Source organism: Pelmatolapia mariae, linkage group LG3_W (genome assembly GCF_036321145.2).
Source record: "Pelmatolapia mariae isolate MD_Pm_ZW linkage group LG3_W, Pm_UMD_F_2, whole genome shotgun sequence".
NCBI classification, from domain to species: Eukaryota; Metazoa; Chordata; class Actinopteri; order Cichliformes; family Cichlidae; genus Pelmatolapia; species Pelmatolapia mariae.
In genome coordinates, this window is record NC_086229.1 from 51,470,036 (window position 1) to 51,489,458 (window position 19,423).

General features: G+C 38.8%; 1 protein-coding gene across 1 annotated transcript in view; it reads right to left on the minus strand.

Annotated features, from left to right (window-relative positions):
• The window catches only part of LOC134624594 (FHF complex subunit HOOK-interacting protein 1A-like), a 28,236-nt gene extending 17,639 nt beyond the window's left edge, over positions 1-10,597 (minus strand). The window contains exons 1-7 of the mRNA XM_063469588.1: positions 10,443-10,597; positions 5,759-5,819; positions 3,438-3,685; positions 1,496-1,697; positions 1,191-1,412; positions 323-485; positions 86-197 (exon numbers count right to left, since the gene is read on the minus strand). Of these exons, the coding sequence (XP_063325658.1) occupies positions 86-197; positions 323-485; positions 1,191-1,412; positions 1,496-1,697; positions 3,438-3,542 (804 nt within the window). The 5' untranslated portion in view covers positions 3,543-3,685; positions 5,759-5,819; positions 10,443-10,597. The remainder of the gene's footprint in view (positions 1-85; positions 198-322; positions 486-1,190; positions 1,413-1,495; positions 1,698-3,437; positions 3,686-5,758; positions 5,820-10,442) is intronic.
• Between the last annotated feature and the right edge of the window lie 8,826 nt (positions 10,598-19,423).

Consider the following 19,423-nt stretch of genomic DNA (forward strand, 5'->3'; position numbering starts at 1 on the left):
AACAAGCCTCTGAAAATGGGGGACTGTGTATGAAAATGTCCGTAATTCCTAAACAGTTATCTTTTTATCTTGTGCATTTACTTACAGGACAGAAGTACGTGTTCTCTGCAATGTGCTGAGCGACTCGAGGCTCAGAGGCAGACAGAGACATGATGAGCAGCAGAGCATCTCGGGCCTGTTGACCTACCAATCCCTGCCTGAGAGACAGAGATAGCACAGGCTATGAGTTTTGTGCACTTCTGAAGTACATACATTAAATGTGTACATTTGTGTTACCCTTTTTTATCCAGCAGAGTGTATGCACCTGTGTGTGTGTACCTACCTGTGTGTATACGGGATGAGCAGGGAGAAGAGCAGGAAGTTGGCAGCTCCCTGGTCCTCGCTGGTGTGGAAGAACAGTTCGAGCACTGAGGGATCTTTGACCAGAGCCGCGCAGAGCTGGTTCAGCAGGAGGACTAGCTCCGCCTCCACCACGCCGCCGGTGTCTGCAGAGGGCCGCAGGTGATTAAAGGGTCAGGTAACCAGTTAAACGTCTTACTGGCTAGTGGTTGCACCTCCAGCTTGAGAAATGACCTCATAATTAACCACTTAAACCCATTTTGATGTAATTAGACAGCTAAACCAACTGCAGGACTGGGTGCAGAAAGAGTTCAAGTAAAGACGAGGGGAAAAAAATCACCTTATTTGAAATACCATTCTTTGTTTGCTGTGGTTACACTGTGTGTACTGCTGCTTTTATTTTTCACGGTATCTGCAAAAGGCTTCAAGTGACACTTCAGGTACTTAATGTAAAAATCTAAACCTAAAAATGTCCCTTAATAACTGAAGCTATCAGTTAAACAATTGCCCCTACTTTATGTCAGAAACATCTGTTTTATATATATATATATATATATATACATATATATATATATATATATATACATATATTTATATATATATATATATATATATATATATATATATATATATATATATATATATATATATATATATATATATATATATATATATATATATATATATGTTGTATTGTATGGAAGAGATAACAGCTGAACTTGAACTTGGGCTGGGCTGCACTGTAATGTAATACCACATTGTACCACTAGATGGTGTAGTAATCAGCAAAACCTTTATTTGGCCTGGCAAGTCAAATCTTAAACATTTCAACACTTTCACCTCTGACTCACCGGTTGCAGCTCCGGCACAGGAAGCGAGCAGCATCATTAGCGGCCGCAGAACCGGTTTATGGTGCAGCAGAGGCTGTTTGGCCTGAGACAAAAGCATCTGGTACATCCTGAGTTGCTCTAGCTTCATGTCCTCAGTGAACTGCCTCCTCAGACTCCACAGAAACAGCCTCTCCATCACGCCCTCAAGGACCACAAACTCCAGGATCGGACCCATTGCTCCCCCTGGTACAGGTGCACAAACACTCCTGAGTCTCAGTATACTACTGCATTTGTTGCACAGTGAGGGATGATTTCTTTATTCCTACCTTGGCCCGCCTCCTCCTCCATCAGTAGAAAGAGCATGTGCTCCACGTAGTTCTGGACGGCGCTGGCCTCGTCGGCCGGGATGGGGCCGAGACGTAGCGCTCCGGAGCTGCTGCTGCCGCTGCTGCTACCATGACTTGTGAGGAAACTCAGCGCGCTGGTGCTGCTGCGACTCGGTTCGTGTTTCTCCAGGATCTTCACCACCTGAAAAACAACAGAAACCCAAGGATGTAAAAGACAATGTGTTTACATCCATCTTTATATGGCAAGCAAAACAAACACCTAAAATGAGAGTGATTAAAGGAAATAGACAAATCTACACAACAGTAGATACTCATACCTGTTTTATCAAAGCGTATTCAGATTTTTTTAAAGTACATTTTCAATTAATGTATTTAAAACTCTGCATGGAAAAGTTAAAAAAACTAAACTAACTAAGCCAAAGCTTTATCCTGGTACAAACACAAACATAACAGCTGGAGACAGATTTATTAAATGAAACATGGCATAAATGATGCATGTCACTTAATAATCTCTCAAGCTTCCAGGTTAGAAATGTCACTGGGGCAAAATGCTGTTTAAATTAATGCATGAAGAAAACAGAAACGCATTATTTCTATCATGTTTTTAATTTTGGCTTCCTTTAGTTTCAAATGGTACCAAACTGGATATTACTGCTATCACCTCTTTACCTCAATGCATTATAAATAATATTCATATCCAGCTGTCTTGGACCCTTCTCAGTTGAATGTTAAAGGACTACAGTTGTAATTCCTCTAATGGCCACTAGGTACCACAAAAACATATGGAGTGGCAATTTCAATGTTCTATTTGAGGAGTAATTTTGTAATTCTGAGCAATTTTGACCTGTGTATATTTGTTTGATTTCCCTAGAGTTTGTGGACAAAGTTGAGCTTACCTCGATCAGCCTTTGGAAAAAGTGTGTTTTGTTTATTTACTCTAGTCTGAATCAGTTAATGAGTTTATAAACTTCTTCCTGTACTTTTGCTTTTTGTCACACAGAGAAATTCCAAGCAAACCAAAATGTGTTGCTACAAACCACACAAGGCCATTCAGTCCATATATTGCAGAATGCGTCTATGCTGGGAGCAAAGAAAAGAAATACAGGAAGAGAGTGCTGCATTGCAGACTACATGGATAACATGGAGAATTCACTCCCAAAATCTTCGTATTTAATTTCTTCGTAATTTCTGAAACTGAAACTCGGCTGAAACCTGCTGAGTACATGTGGCAGCTGTGAAGGATTGAGGTGGGATCACATTGTCATCATAAATAAACTGCTTGGGAGTTTATTTGGAACTAGACCGAGACAACCTTATCTGTCCTCACCCAAGTGCGATGACTGTGTTGAAATGTCCACATATGAAACACGCCAAGGAGGAAAATTAACTGGAGCTCACATAAAATGGACTAAACTTTTTTTTTTTTAATTTGTCTAATAAAGAAAATAATTTTATTGCTGTAAAACATTTAAGATGCCACAACAGAGAGATAGCCGTGGGAGGGATGAACAAGAGATGAATGAAACAAGAATGCAATTCACTCTCTGGACTTGTGTTAACCTTTGACATTGGCTGCTTCAGACAAGGACCACATGCACACACTTGCAAACACACACAAAATACTTGTACACACACAGACGATGCAGAGTGTGTGAGGGTTTTTCTTGGCAGCTGTGGAGAGTGATTTGTACTAAATGGATCCTGTGTTTAAGGGCCAGAGTCTGGCCAGTAATGCTGACACACATTCATAGACACACACAGACAGTCACACAGTCATTATAAGTGAAATTAGGCCAGGCCAGATAGGCAGAAGAGACAAAGAGCAGCTAAAAAAACATGTCAGTAGTGACTTTATCTGTGAAGCAAAGCATTGATTAACCAATAAAGATGAAGATGATGCAGGAGTAGATAAAAAGATCACCTGTGCCCAGTGGTTCTTAAACACGATCATGCAGGTCTCTGGGTCCACACCTCTTAACGTGAGGGACTTCTTCCGATGTCCCCCGATTACCACCGAGGCCATCATTTTGACTGACTGTCAGGGAGCTAAAGCATGATCCGGCTCAATGCGTGGAGGCTGTCTGATGGAAGGACTGAGGGTCATTACCTGGCTCCCTCTGCTCAGAATCAGTCTCTGGCCCCGGGCTTAGTGGGCAGCTAGCCGCTAGCCTGCAGAATATGGAGAAGGACAGAGTGGAAAGTTTGTTCATTTCGTCTTTCGTCTCATGATAAAAATTTGTCTTTATACTACAGTTGTTGCTGGTGTTGTTAGCCCTCCTAATGACATACATAATTCCTAGTGTGGCTGCTCTTTTCAGATTACTTTGGGAGTCCCATCTTGACCACTTGCGCCTATGCATTTGCTGGCTCTCCATCAGTGTTTACACACTGTATGCATTTACCATGAATATTCTCTTTGGAGAACAGTGCAGTTACTGTTAGCCAGATACCAAGTTTGGGTTGTTGTACCAAGCCTGACCAATATATCAGTGGGATCAATATTAGCTACCTGCTGATATATCATTTTTAATGGTGGATAAATCTAAATAAACAAGTAGAGAAGATGGGAGAAACACCCTTCAGCTATTTTGTGAGTTGAACAATTGCATAGTTTGTCCACCAGAGGGCACTATGCAACCTCCCCATAGGTAACACATGTTTTGAACTCCACAAACACAATAGCCAGCTGATGCTAGAAGAGTCGAGTAATCCGCAATTTGTTGTGCCAGTAAAACAACATAATTTTAAACTGCACTCTCGTATCATCTTAGTAATTAATTATAAATAATTACGTGTACTGTTTATTCTTCATGTGTCTGAAAGAAAAAAATCTGCCGGTATATCAGATTTTTTAAAATCACCAAATATTGGTATCAGTATCAGTCTTAAAAATCTTACATCTGAAGGGCCAAAACTGTTTCCATGTCATGTAATTATAGTGGAACTCTACTTTGACAGTGTGACTATGAGGGACACGTTTAAGGTGCACACCCACTTTAGGATCAGGCTCCTGAGCTGATACACCAGTTTCAGGATTGGGCTATGCATCTTCTTTAACAAAGTTTCTGTTTGGTTCTCCAAGTTCTGGCTAGAGAACCAACTCACATGTGTGATGATCCTCAAACATCATTGAATGTTCCTCCATAATGTTCAGAAGACTGAGGATGCTAAACTAGAAGACAGCATTGGCAGCGTGATGCTCCATCACAGGGCTTGGACACTGCAGACTGACTGAAAGCTCCTGTTTGGGCCCTGAGGCGCAGCGAATTTGTGACGAATTTGTGATTTTTCTGTGATGAAACAGTAGAAGCTCCAGTGTAAGCGGTCATAAAAGGACTGCAACGTAAGAACAGCAGCTGCACTGGAAGGAGTTGCAGGTTTTCCACTCTAACTGTTGCTGGAATTGTGATTCCTCCACTCCTGGCATGTGCATATGTAGCTGTGTAAAGTGTGGATTTCTCTCTCTATTTTTTTTTTAACTTAAAACACACAGGTTGTACATGTGCAGGGTGCTGGAATAAATAAATATAGTGACCTGTTGTCCAAAGAATACAAATATTTTTAGCTTAGTTTTCTTCCTTCCAGGCAACCGCCAGATTCTGTTCATTTCTCTACATTATGACAATCAACTCCCAGAGATTTAAGGCTGCAGGAAGGTAATCCACATTTATTTTAAGCTGTGCTGGCTGCATAGCTCTAGTAAAGCCATTTCTGTTAATGTAACAGAAATTTGTGATGTCCAACTTTGAAGTTAACATAGAAACAGCACTGCGAGAAACCTATTTTCAGCTTTTTACCCATCTGACTGATGATCTAAAACCATTTGTTTAACATCCACTCGTGTGCTTTGTGATTCTTTTTTGTCTAAGTCTTCATGTCTTACGTAAAGCACTGATTCTCTCCAACAAGAGGTCGCTGAACAGAGAGGATTTTCTTTTTCATGAGGAAATCCTCTTAGTTTAATTGTGTATATATCTGACTTTCACAATCACAGAGCTATTTCCTTACTCTGTATCAGTGTGTGTGTGTGTGTGTGTGTGTGTGTGTGTGTGTGTGTGTGTGTGTGTGTGCGTGTGTGTGTGCGTGCGTGTGTGTGTAAACTAGCAGCAGCAGCAGGAAGTAAGGCTCTTCAGTGGAAACAAGCAAACAGGAAAAATGACAACGAGGCCCACCCTGGGCGTTCCGGGACATTCCGTGAATTCCCATTGAGGTCTCGAGGAAATCACCCGGCAGTATTCCTACCTTTGCACTGCTGCTGCTGCTGCTGTGATGTCATGGATGAGCGAGCCTGCTGTCTGCACTCCTAATGGAGAGAGAGAGAAACACACGCAGTGACACAGAGAGCAGTACTATATGTAACGCTTTACACTATCAGGGCCTGATTTATGTCCTGACAACATGAGTAAAACAAGTAAACACACACAGTTTATATCCTTAACCATCTGGGACTCTAATCTGTGTGTGTGTGTGTGTGTGTGTGCATGTGTGTGTGTGTGTGTGCGTGTGTGTGTGTGTGTGTGTGTGTGTGTGTACGGGTTCGTACTATCCTGGTGGGGACCAAAATCTGACTTTTACTATCCTGGTGGGGACTTTCTGCACCGTGGGGACCAAAATCCAGGTCCCCTCGGGGTTGAAAGCAATTTTCACACTCAAAATGCGGTTTTACTGTCAGGGTTACAATTAGGTTATGGTTAGGTTTAGGGTAAGGGTTAGGGTTAGGCATTCATTTTTAATGGTTAGGGTTAGGGTAAGGGGCTAGGGAAAGCATTATGTCAATGGGATGTCCCCACGAGGATAGCAAACCAGACATGTGTGTGTGTGTGTGTGTGTGTGTGTGTGTGTGTCTTTATTTTTGTGTACCAGTTTAAGTTTTTTGTGCCTTTGAAGTATCAACATTTTTCTTTTTGTGGAGACATTGAAGCATTTAATAAACATTTTGTGACACATTATTTTTTTCTTTGTGTTTAGATCTGGGCCTTCAATGTGTGACACTGAAATAATCATTGTTTTTGTTTTTGTGCCACCCTAACATAAGTTATAGTCTTAGTTTGAACCTGCCTATAAAAAACTACATCACACCATCAATAGCAGAAGGTAAAAACAATCAATAGCAGAGGGGGCCCATTTTCTTCCACTGCTTGTTTCAGTAATTTCTCCGGCAGCCAGAGCTAAAGCTAAATCAATCAAACTATATCAATTTACTCTTTTAGAATATTTTATGCAAAAATGTCAAATACACGTGGTACCAGCTGCTCAAATGGTAATATTTATAAGTTTCTGCATACTGCATTCATAAAACCTGTAGACTGTATAGAAATGATGGCTGTACCCATTGGTTTTGGACTTCAAATTTTAAAGGACTTTGGTCTCTCCCGTGTTGCATTTGTCGAGCCAGAAGAGTCCATATGTCAAGAAATGTGTGTTGCTAAGTTACCAGCTAAACCAAGCAAGCTGCATTGATAAACTTTACACGGAAAAATGCACAAACTGTACCCAGATAATTTTTAACATAATTACAATAAAATGCTCCAGTTGGCTCCATAATGTGGTGACTTAGAAATTTGTGTAATAAGCAAACCATCCCTAGATAAGTTCAATGAAAAGGCATAAATCAAGAGTAAACTGCACAAAGGTCCAGTTCACTGAGTTGAATTAGAGTAGACAGATAGCAGGTACTGGCCTATGTCAGCTAACCTTTATTCAGACACCTGTCATTCAAAGCAGCCACGCCCCTAACTTTAACAGTATCCAGATGGATGAGATAAATGGAGAAAAAAAAAACAGCCAGAGTGAATATGAAGGGGTAAATTAGCTTGAAGCTCTAAATTTGGGCATTTTATAATGGGAGTCTTTGGAGATATGCTCACATTTGGAGCTTCAAGTGGTCATTAGAGGAAATGCAGTTTTTGATACTAAATTTTTAAGCCCTGGAGTTTCCAGCTTGCTTTCAGACCCAATTTTATGAGTCAGGTTTAGTTTGAGGTATGCAAGGCCGAGTGCATGGCTTCACCATTTGTCCTCACAAAGACAGAAGAACAAATGTGTGTGTGTGTGACTGAGAGCATGACAGAAAAAAAGAGGTAATCTCAGATGAGACGGTGGTGTTTAATCCCAGCCCGGCTCTTTCTGTGTGTATCAGACGGTCACATGCCATCACACAAACCAGGGATTAAACACATGCACAAGCAGACTGACCTGAAGTCTTTTCTGACCTGGTTTTTAAATCATTTCAGGCATTTAGCAGATTGAGATTTAATTTAATTTAATTGTGCAAATAACACACCACGCTGTGTTGTTTAACGGGTTGAGTTCAGTTGTTGCATTCAGGTGTTTTCAGGACCTAGCCATGCAGTCTTTACAAACAGGTAAAAGACTGAGTCATTTTAAAGAGCTCACTGAATTCAAGTGTGGTGCTAACAGGAGGCCACCGTTAAAGATGTCTGTGAAATTTCACAACAGTTAGTGAAGCTGCTTCCCTCCTAGATAACCCACAATAAGCTGTAAGTGACATTACTGCAAAGTGGACGCATTCAGAAATCACAGCAACTCAGTCATAAAGTGGCAGACCATGCAAAGTTACAGACCCGATTCACCGAGTATGTAAAAGTTGTCAAAGCTCTGCTGACCCAGTAACTGCAGAGCTCCAAACCTCCTCTGGCATCAACATCAAAACAAACAAAATGTTATGAGCCTCATAGCTGAGCAGCTCCTGTAGGTGTAATGGTCCAGTATTTTTCTCTACATAGTGTAAATGAAGCCCAGAAACAAGTTGTTTCTTCTGTATCCCCAATGAATTCATGTTTTATTTCTAAATCTTGCCATTGCCAACATTAAACTTCATTAGAGGGTGGGTTCTTATGCCTTTCCTTATTTCTGACCACATATATACTGTTATAGGAGTGAATGTTCATATTTAGCATAGCCAACCTCTAGCTAAAAGCTCTCAGATTGCTCTAAACATTAGAGCTTCATATGATGTCAGTGATGTCACAATCATCTTTTATGCGAGTGGCGGCCAATCAGAAAAAATCTGGAGTTAAAATGGCTGTTTTCTGTGACAGCAGATGACATGAGGGGCTGCAGAGTAGGGGCCATTGAATCAATGACAAACCTGCTTGATAACATCGATGGACTGAGTGTAAAAGGGTGCTCTGATGTCACACAGTGTCACATAATGTAATCTGTGACTCAGGGCTGTCTTTGCTCATTGTTTATTTTCAAGGCTTCAGTTTTATGCAGCTGTTAATCACTCAAACTCAGCAAGGATCACTGACCAGCAATTGTGAGCACTGCAGACACACCTGTTTACCTGCATTGTAATGGAGTGAAGCCTCACCTGTGTTTGGTGAGGTTACATTATTTAAAGTAGGCCTGAGAGAGGTCACAGGATGGGGAGCCTTTTGGAGCACAATGAGCTGTCTTCTGTTTGTTTTGGATTTACGACGAGCTTCAAGGATACCCTGGTTGCTTTTTCACAGTGCAGGAACACACTGTGTGCTCCTTATCTGGAGGGTAGATGCAAGACCAGATATATGAAATTATGTGTGAGATTAGAGCTTCAGAACTCAGGATACCCTCTGCAACACGAGTGGATATTTTTTTCCTTCCCTCCCGAAGCAAGTTTCACCACTTTGTAGCACTTTGTATTCATCTCGGTCTCCTGAAAAGTAATTTCTGAATGAGGGAAAATTTGTTCATTCCAGCGATGCAAATGGACTCGCGTACTGTTAATATCTCAAAACGTCCAGCCTCACTGGATGAGAGCATGGATTGGACCACAGGTGCAAAGTAGCATAACACATTTACACAATTATGCTACTGAAGTACTGTTTCTGCTTCTACTTTACTGCATCTTTGACACAAATTGTTTTACTGTGTACTCCATACTATTTATTTTAAAGCTTTGCTTACTTATTGTTTTGCAGATTAAAAATATAATACATGTATAAACATACACCCATGTAAACTGAAACTATAGATCAGAGTGACGTCAACGGAGGTTAATGGCCTTTCCTTCCTCTCACCCTTAGACATGGAAGATTTTAAAACTGCCAGGAAGACAACAGACGCCATGACTCAGATGTTTCTGTTGCATTGTCCCTGTTAGGATGAAACCTAATAACAGAATTCAATAGTTGGGTGTAGATAAGTTAGCTTACTTTTTGAGTTTTTGATGCTACTCTGCCTCTGGTTTCTTCACACAATACTAGATATCAATCATTTATAAATCTATTTATATATTCTGCTCTGTTGTTGCAAACAAAACTGTGCAGCATGTATATAAGTTAATAAAATCACCCCCAGCGGCAACATTAATGTGAAACACCCATTAATAAATCAATAATTAAATATATAATTATTATACAAATAGAACATGTATGATTCTGCTTAATGACTGAATTTACTTTTGATATTTTAAGGATCTTTAGAGCTAACAGTTATTCAATAAAAGTAGTTTCAGTCTTTCAGTGTCAGGACTCGTTTCATGCATCTGTATGAGGCCACAGGGCCTGGATATCAGTGTTTACCAGTTCTTACTTAGGCATTAAAAACAGTTAAAAACAAAAACAAATAAATAAATAAATCCTGGACACATAGAGCGCATTAAAAAGACATTTCATATTTAAGAGATGCTTTCCTTCCCAATAAATGCTTGTTTCCTTAAAATAAAATCATTTTTTAAATTCTTTTTATTCATTATAACAGTTTTTAAGCAAAAATCTAATCTATGAATGCAGTTTTATTAAGTTTTATTAAGCCAGGTTTTACCTACTTTGCGCTCCTTTAACTATTATATTTTGTCTATCCAGAGTCGTTTAACAGTAAACCATCCTCTTGGTTTACACTACACTGCAGCATGAAAACACTGAGAATCACAAAATATTCTGCACTTTTAGTTGGTTAACCTGAACCAGGCGTTTCTTACCTCGGCTGCCTCTCTAACTGTTGCTCGTTATTCCCAAAGTGAGAAGAAAAGCGGTTAAAACGCGTGTAACTGTCCAGAAACGTGTGTAAATCCTTAGGTTTGCAGTTTTAAAGCGGCCCGGCTCTGCCGTTTCTGAGCGCGGCGGAGTTTCTGAGGCTTTAAGCGGCTCAGCTGTCAATCACTTAGCTGTTGGGCTCTAGGTAGCACTTAGCCACGCCCATAGACGTTACAAGACCACGCCCCCGGAAGAGAACCAGAGCGCGAGAGAGACTAAAACGGTTTTATACAGTGCATATAACATGTTTAAAGGGTTATTTATACATATGTGTGTCTGTGCAGCTTTTCTCTTTCTGCTTATCATTCTGTGGACTACAAGGCAACTACTTTATGGTTATGGTTATATTTATTTAAGAAATCCTGATTAATCAGTTCATTTTTTTCTTCGTAAAAATGCAGAATTTACTATTTAGAGGGGGGAAAAAAATTAGAAATATATTACATAGTGATGGGTTCACAGGGTGTCCGCTACAACAACCTAAAATGCTAAATGACATGAATAATACATAAAGAATAAAGTAAGCAAGTGTTAACAACCATGAAAGGCTTCAGTTTATCTAATTATTAAGAAATTAGCTAAATCATTAAACACAAACAGTAATAAAACAATTTGAATAAAACAAAATAGTTCAATAAAATAACATAGATTAAATATTACAAACATGAAATAGTTAAATAAGGTGAGGAAAGTAGAAAAAAGAAAATGTGAAATAAATTAAAGGAGCTCAATATGTGAAAGTCTAAATCAATAGATAAATAAATTGTTATTAAAATCATTATTTCAGTGATTGAGTCATAATTATTATTAAATGTAGTCTTGTGCTCTTGTTCGTTTGCTTGTATTAATCTGGATCTTGGGTGAGTGACTGACAAATGCATTCATCATTTTGTATAGGAGCTTTAGAACTTTATATTAAATGTTAATTTTTACACCTTTGATATATTCATAGCAAAGTAAAAAAGTCCAGTGAGTTCATGCAAGTTGCTAAAATCTTGACACTAACTTTATCTATTTTTAATTTGTACTCTTACGATAAAACAAATAATTAATGTTCTAAATCAGTTTTCCCAACCATTTGGAGCCACAGCACATATTTCACATTAGATAAATCAAACGGCACACCACCAAATAAAAATGTCACAAAATACATATTGATAATCTTTCCCTGCACCAGGCAGAGTGGAATTGGCTCGGTTTAATCCCAGTATACCTTTTTTGCTTTCTTCTGACCACTCATCATGCTAGGGCCTTCATCAAGGTTGGAATTTTTCCAGGTCCCAGGTCAGACTGACTACTTTTTCTCTTGAAATGTTTATCTATTGCTATTACAAGCTGCGTTATCTCACTCACAGTATGGCTGTGTCCCAATTCAGGGTATGCACGCTTGAAGTACGCATTTCAAGGGCGAATACGTCACCGCCACGCGACGACGGCTGTCCCAATTCAAAGTGTACTTCAAATGCATACTCCAAATGCGCCGTCGATTTCCCCAAATATCAAGCGTGGTCCGGTGCACGCTTCGTGGTCCCATATATCCCACAATTCATAGCGCGGCGGTGGGTGTGGATAATTTTGCCGCAAAATACGGCAGACGGGAGCGGCCGAAGAATGAACTGTCAAAAGTAAGTACTGAATATGATGTCACTTATTTATGTGCGAATGTTTAATAATGAAGAACATTAAAACATTACTGTTGGCCACATGTCGGCAAAGTTATGTGACGTTAGTGATGTTTGCACTTTCAGCGTTAACTTGGTTTTAAAGCCTTTACTTCTAAACATATATATCTAGTCGACCTTAATCTTACAGAGAATGTGATGATTTTATGGATAATTAAAGTCAGTCATATAACCACAAACACAACAAGCTGAAAGTCAGTGATGCTGCTCGGTTTGCAGTCCTGAATATCACGGCACAAGCAGGATTCACTGCACTGTTAATGTTAGCTATGTTATATTGCTGCCTCTGTTCGGTGGTGTCGAGCCAAACGGACTTTAACGTGTGTTTGAACGAGCTGACGGTTCACTCGTTAAGCTGAAAGAAAGATGCTTTAATCACAGGAGTCACACATGTGTCCACTGTACCATCTGGGAACTCTTCTTGTTTAGCACTCGTAATAACACAAACACTAAATCCTCCTTCTCTTGTGCTGTTTTGTAGCAGTGTATACACCTGAGACTGTCACCTGTCTGTCTGTCCTGCACTCTCTCTCTGTTTCTTTCTCTCTGATTGTGGAATAAAAGTATGAACATGTATTTATAAGTTACACTTGTGTTTGAATCCTGCAGCTTATCACACATTTGATTTCCATGTGTGACAACTGCAAGTGTCCAGAGTGAGGACAGACTGAGGGACCCACTGCTGCACATCATCTGTGAGGCTTTGCACCCCTGATGATCCACCAGGACAAACTCAGCAGTGTGTGAGGAAGAGGAGGAGGAAGAGCCAGCAGCAGCTGACAGGTGGAGAGAATAGACAGACTGTTCCCTGTTTGTGAAGGACTGCTAGGAAAGTTTAACATAACTAATTGTCTGTCCTGAATCAGTCTTATTAGGTAATGTTCAAATAATTTTATCATTCCAGTGTTTTCAGTGTGGGAGAAAGTACTCAGGGCCTTCAGGTTAAACACTATGAAAGGCAGAAACACGTTTAATATTCAGAAACCTAAAGTATGTATCAGCAGCAGAATGGAGCTAAAAATAAATGTTTGTTTCAGTTTTATGAAGCTTTGAGTATTTTGGATTAGTAGTACTGCTGTGTTTGTTGCATCATATTGCTGTAATTGTTTATATGCTTTATATATTCTGAGGTAAGTTGATCTATAGTGTTACATCATATTCTATAAGGATGTTATGTGTTTGTATACTTTCTGCCCAGTTTGACCCATTTAGCAGAAGTCAGCCTGTTTAAGGCTCTGATATCTATTCTGTATGACTTAAAGCAGTTATGACATGGTCTGATTTTCTCACCCAATAAAGGAATATTTAATATATCAGTCTACTCTTCATTGTATCAGAAACAGTTTTCACAGCTCATACATTTTCTTTTTACACATATATGTAAGCATTGAGCCAAATGTAATAATGCAAACATATTAGACGAACAATATTTGTCTCTTATGTATAATACATCTATATATACACTGTCAAAGATATTTGTCTTTGAGTGAAGATTTAAGGTGATAGGAAATATAAATAACTGCAACTTTAATCTTTGACCCAGAGTTCAAGCTCACTGCTGTAATATATCCTGTAATATATATATATATATATATATATATATATATATATATATATATATATATATATATATATATATATATATATACCATAATAATCTGACAATACATATAATATTGGCCATATTATATTTACATTACCACAGTGAGATGATTTTAGTCTCATGAACAACATTAGCTGATTGTTATTTACTAACTAATCTTGAAATGACTGTTCAGTACAGAAATGAAGCCCAACTATCATGTTTTACAGTCCCGTGGTCTCAGCCTCAGATTCTCCACTAATCAAAGTGATGTCATGACAAAAATGAATGACCAACAAAACATTTTTTCTCCTTCATTTCTGTCACACACTGCTGTATGACACGTTTCTCGCGGTTAGTATCATGGTTGCTAGGCAACCTGAACAGCGCGACGAAGGCTAGACCGTCCCATTTCACAAGCCTCTCACTTCCGCACTTCCCGTACTTATAGTACGCACCGTCCGTAGTACGCATAGTGTGCGTACTTCAAGCGTGCATACCCTGAATTAGGACACAGCCCTTGGCCGTTTCTCAATTCTCAAGTATGCGAGTACGTACTCGCGTTCTCGGCCAGTACGTACTGGCCGAGAACGCACGGGAGTACGGACTCGCCAAGAACGCGAGCACGGACTCGTGATTTGTACAATTGGAACACCAGCGTACGTGATGATGTCACAGGTCCGGAGTTTTTACTGCCGTCCCTTCTTAATTTAACTGTGAGTAACATGTTATGAAGCTTAACTTTAATCACAGCCAAACCGGTTTACTCAGGAACAAATAAAACACTGAAATAAACCAAACATTAACATTTAGAAGTGATCTAAGTGACTTATATATCATTTTTAACCTCAGTAGTGAAACCTCTATTAATAAAAATAGTGTACATGTACATACATGTACATACCTTAATAAAAACAAGCAGGTGAGATGTTGGAACGCTTCTATTTTTATTTTAGTGGACACTCAATACTATAGACAGCTGCTGGGGTTTGTTTAACCTGAGTAGCGAAAAGACCGCGGGCGGGGGGGGGTTGAAAACGATGTGCCGGGAGTCCGCTGTTCTGGACGAAATGCATTCTGGGATATTTAGCTGTACCAAGTCCACACCGATGCATGCTCGATAAAACGGGCGGAGCGAGAACACATCCGGGACTTTTTCGCGTTCTCGGCTTGATGCGTACTTCGAATTGGAACAGTACTTGGTCTCCGACTGATGACGTATCACGAGTACACGAGAACGCAAGTACGCACAAGTACGCATATTGAGAAACGCCCCTTGTCTATCTTGTAATTTCTTCTTCGTCTTCCTCTGTTTTACTGGCAGTTGGCAACCAATTTCATTAGAGCTAGTAATTGTACCGCCCTCTAGTGGAAGAGAATGTAATTGTTCTGCCTGTTACTCACGCCGGTCACTTAGTGTACCAATCAGGTGGAACCAGATAATCTTCCACGGCACTCTGGTCATTTCTCACAGCACACCTATGTGCCGCGGCACAGTGGTTGGGAAACACTGTTCGAGACAGATATTTATATAAGATGGGATGTTAAATTGTCAAAGTAGGATTATAAATATTCCAATTTAATACTGAAAGTATTAAATAAAGTCAAAATAGTTCACCTGCTTTTTTCCTCAAATGGAAATAATGTGAACACAAAATGTTCAATGACGCACACTCACACAAACACACACAGTGTATTCCCGCCTCACCCATGTGATTCCTTTAATGAAGCTTTGTTAATCACCGTGCAACCACAGTTTAACACTGGGTGTTTGAGGACAGCAGGAAGTGTTAATCTGAACTGTTAAATCAATGCACACACAGGTCATCTGGATCCAAACCAGCCTACCAACCTCCTCCACATCAGCTGCTTTGCAGTGGCCTCATTTAAAATAAATAAATAAGATGGTAAAAAGTTTATTAATTCAGAAAGCTTAATGTATGAATGTAGCAACAACGGCGCCATTAACACCTCAAAAGTTATTTGACACCATAAAAGGAATACAATTATTTATTTATTAATTGTCTTTTTTTTTTTTTTCAGTTTTCATGACTGAACTTAAAGTGTGATCTTTCTTGACAGAGTGACAGGATAATGGAGGACTAAATCAACCAAAATCAAAAATAAACAACAAACAGCAGGTAAAAAATTAAATAAATAAATATATGGTAAAGTATATAAATGGAGGAAATAAAAAAGGACAATTAAAGATAAAAATTGTATCACATTTCATTGATGTGTTGCTGCCAATATTTTTTTTTTCTATAATATACTTGTTTCATGTTTGCATTTTTTTTCTTTATGTAGGTTTTACTTTGGCAGTTTTGGGCTTCTGTAGAAGAACTTGATGTTTATAGATTGTGTGTTTTTGTTGTTTCTCCGCTGTTTTTTCTTTTTTTTTCTTTAAGCTTCAGCTTTGGTAAAGCCGTGCACATATTTTAATACTTTAGTTTTTACCCCAAAGTTTGGACACCAGTGTGTTCCATATCTTGGATAAACAGTCCTCTACATTTATCAGCAGTGCCCTCTTGTGGCAAACCATTGGAACTGCACTTGATTACTTATGGACTGACTGTGTATTATTCTTGATAATGATGAGCATTTTAATAAAGTAACTTGCTCAAGTGTTGCACTGTGTAATTGCTACAGAAACATCATTGTGATGATTTAAATTGTCGTCTTGGAAAATCCCACTCATTAAATGTCACCAGGCAGTTGTCAAAGGCAGTCACCAGATCAATGGAGCTAGACAGAAAATAGAAAAGATATCTGAAAATCCCTCAACTCCAAAGCACAAAAGAGAACACATTAGCTTCACTGCTATTCTAGACACTGTTAATATCTGATTACATACTTCCTGTGTGTTCACCTGTGTTATTCTGACTCAGGCTCTTGATCTCTCCACTGTGTTAGTCATGTGAGAGTTTTTTAGCTGCGTTGTGCCAAGTTTCAGTTTACTTCACTTCACATTTACCGTGCATAAAGAAGGTTCTGTTTGCAGCAAAGCTCAGCGCACACAGGCGCTTACAGTATAAAGAACTTTCCGTAGTGCTCATTTGCATATTTTATTCTAAACCCGGCCTGCATGCTGTATATTTGTATGTATGTCATTTGTATGCCTGCATACAAATGGCCACATTCTTCCAGAGGACGAATGTGGTCATTCACTGGTAGAAACTCTCAGAGAGCTGCAAATTCTAGATGAATCAAGCATAAAATGTATCCCTTTGTGTGTGTAACAAAACTAACTTCAAGGTTATTTAATGTCACTTCATCATAAGCACTTTGACGTAGAAGGGACAAGAAAACAGTCACATGCTGATACCTGGGGTTTTGTGCAATTACAATCCTACAGCTGTAAAAATTTCTAAGTTGGCTAAATTAACAAACATGTTGCAAACTCATTACCTCACAAATATGACGTAATGGTAACTGGAGTCTTGTGAGTAAAAAAAAAAATTCAGCAGAAAGTTGTAGAGAGTTCAGAGTACTTGTTATTAGCTTAATGTGTTAAGAGGCAGATATTCAATTCAATTCAATTCCAATGTATTCCAATAATACAGAGATACAGCAACAACAAGAGGACCCCTGTGAGCAAGAGCTTTGGTGACAGTGGGAAGGAAAAACTCCCTTTTAAAAGGACGAAACCTCAGCCAGAACCAGGCTCATCATAATAATAACAAATCATTAAAACACACGGTGAATGAAAAAAGTATATGTTATGCATTCGATAAGATTTAATTAATATCCCTGAAGCTTACCACTACATGGCTCATTTAACAATACAATAGTCTCACTCATGTTCTCTATTAAAAGCCAGACCTTTCCACTGTTCCTGCCCACACGCACACTGGAAACCCATTACACATTGACAAGAATCAAAGTATTACATAACTGAATTAATGATGCAAACACTAATAAATTCAGGATTCATGTTAAACATTAACAATCCCACGAGTCTGTGCGGATGTCAAGTGGAAATCAAGTAGGTAGGTGAATAATAGTAAGCAAATTTTCCCAGCAAGTATAACCAAAGTGCCAATTCAAATTCAGTCATGACTGTATTTAGAGTATGTATGCTGTTATCAGCTAAATTCTTTAATATTGCTTCCTAAACCTTTGTCGTAATTTTCCACATTTTTACTGTCACTTTGTGGATCATGTTAAGTTGTTCAGCATCAAAATCTTGTAGTTTCACATTTGTGATTTGGGCTTCTTTCACGTTGTTGGACAGCAGTTGGTGGTTTTTTGGTTCTCTTTCTTTTCTTTTGGTGTCTTTGTAGCTACTAAGTGGCAGCTTTGCATGTCTTTGTACTGATTTTACTTACTGTGTTTGCATCACTGTAGCAGCATTGCATTCTAAGTAGTTATTTTACATCACTGTGGTCATTTTACAGTTCTGTGTATGTGTGTTTGTCGTTGAAGTCTTTTGTTCTGTCTGTGTTTTTGAGCATGTTTACATTTTCTGCACCTCTTGGAGGTCATTTTGCCCTTAACAGTGGTCATTCTGCCTCTCTTTTTTGTGTTTCGCATTTCTTTATCCCACACTTTTGTCTGCATACTTTGTGGTGCATGTATGCCTTTTTGTAAATATTATGATGCCTATGTCTGCGTTATATGTGTTATACAATACAAAACAACTTTATTTGTATAGCACATTTAAAAAACCAGCGGTACACCAAAGTACTTTACAATAAAAACAGGAAAATTAAAACATGATTAAATAAAAGACTATTAACAAAGTACCACATATGTCATCAGGTTGAGGGCACTAATTATACAGGAATAAAAGGGAATATAAAAACAAAGTTACTAAGAACAGATATAGCTAAAAGATAAAGTACATAAATAAAAAATTGAACCAAATATAAAATAGGGACACTAACTAGATGGAAAAGCTATGCTAAATAAGTGAGTTTTTTAAACGGGATTTAAAAGATAAAATTGAGTCTGACGCACGGATAGCGATGGGAAGGTTGTTCCACAGTGTTATGTAGTTTGTAAATTTGTAAATGTTTCAGAGGTATTTTGTTTCTGAGTTTTTGAAGAAGTTTTGGTTCATTTAGTGTGTCTTTGTCCAACTTTTGTGCCTCTGATGGGGTTTCAGAGCATTGGAGTCACTTTGTGTGATTTTTTTGTTTATTTGTTTCTTTGAAGGAGTTTTGGGGCATTCTGCATCTCTTTGTCAAACTTTTGTTTCTATTTTAAGACATTTTGGTTTATTTTGTACTACTTTGCACCACTATTTGAGCCCCCTTGAGGATGTTTCAGATTATTTTGTGTCACTTTGAATGATTTTTGTGCTTCTTTGTCCAAATTCTGGGCTTCTTTGCACATGTTTTTGCGCATGGGGGAACATTTTCTCCCACTTTTTGTCTCTGGGCGTTTAGGAATTTTGAGGCCTTTCTAGTTGTTTTGGGCCCCTTTGTTACTTTGCAGTTATATATTTGCCGTTTTGCGTGTTGGTATATTACAGTTTAGGTCAGGTGCACTTTTTGAAAAAACCTTTTCTCCGCCCATGTTCATCCTCTTCTTCCGCCTCTCTACCTGGTTACTTCTCGCAGCACATCATGACGTTAAGATAACTAAACTAACCGTTTAGTCCTCCATATTTATTTATTCTTCTTCTCCGCGTTTTTTTCCCTGTTGGTGACGTCACGCC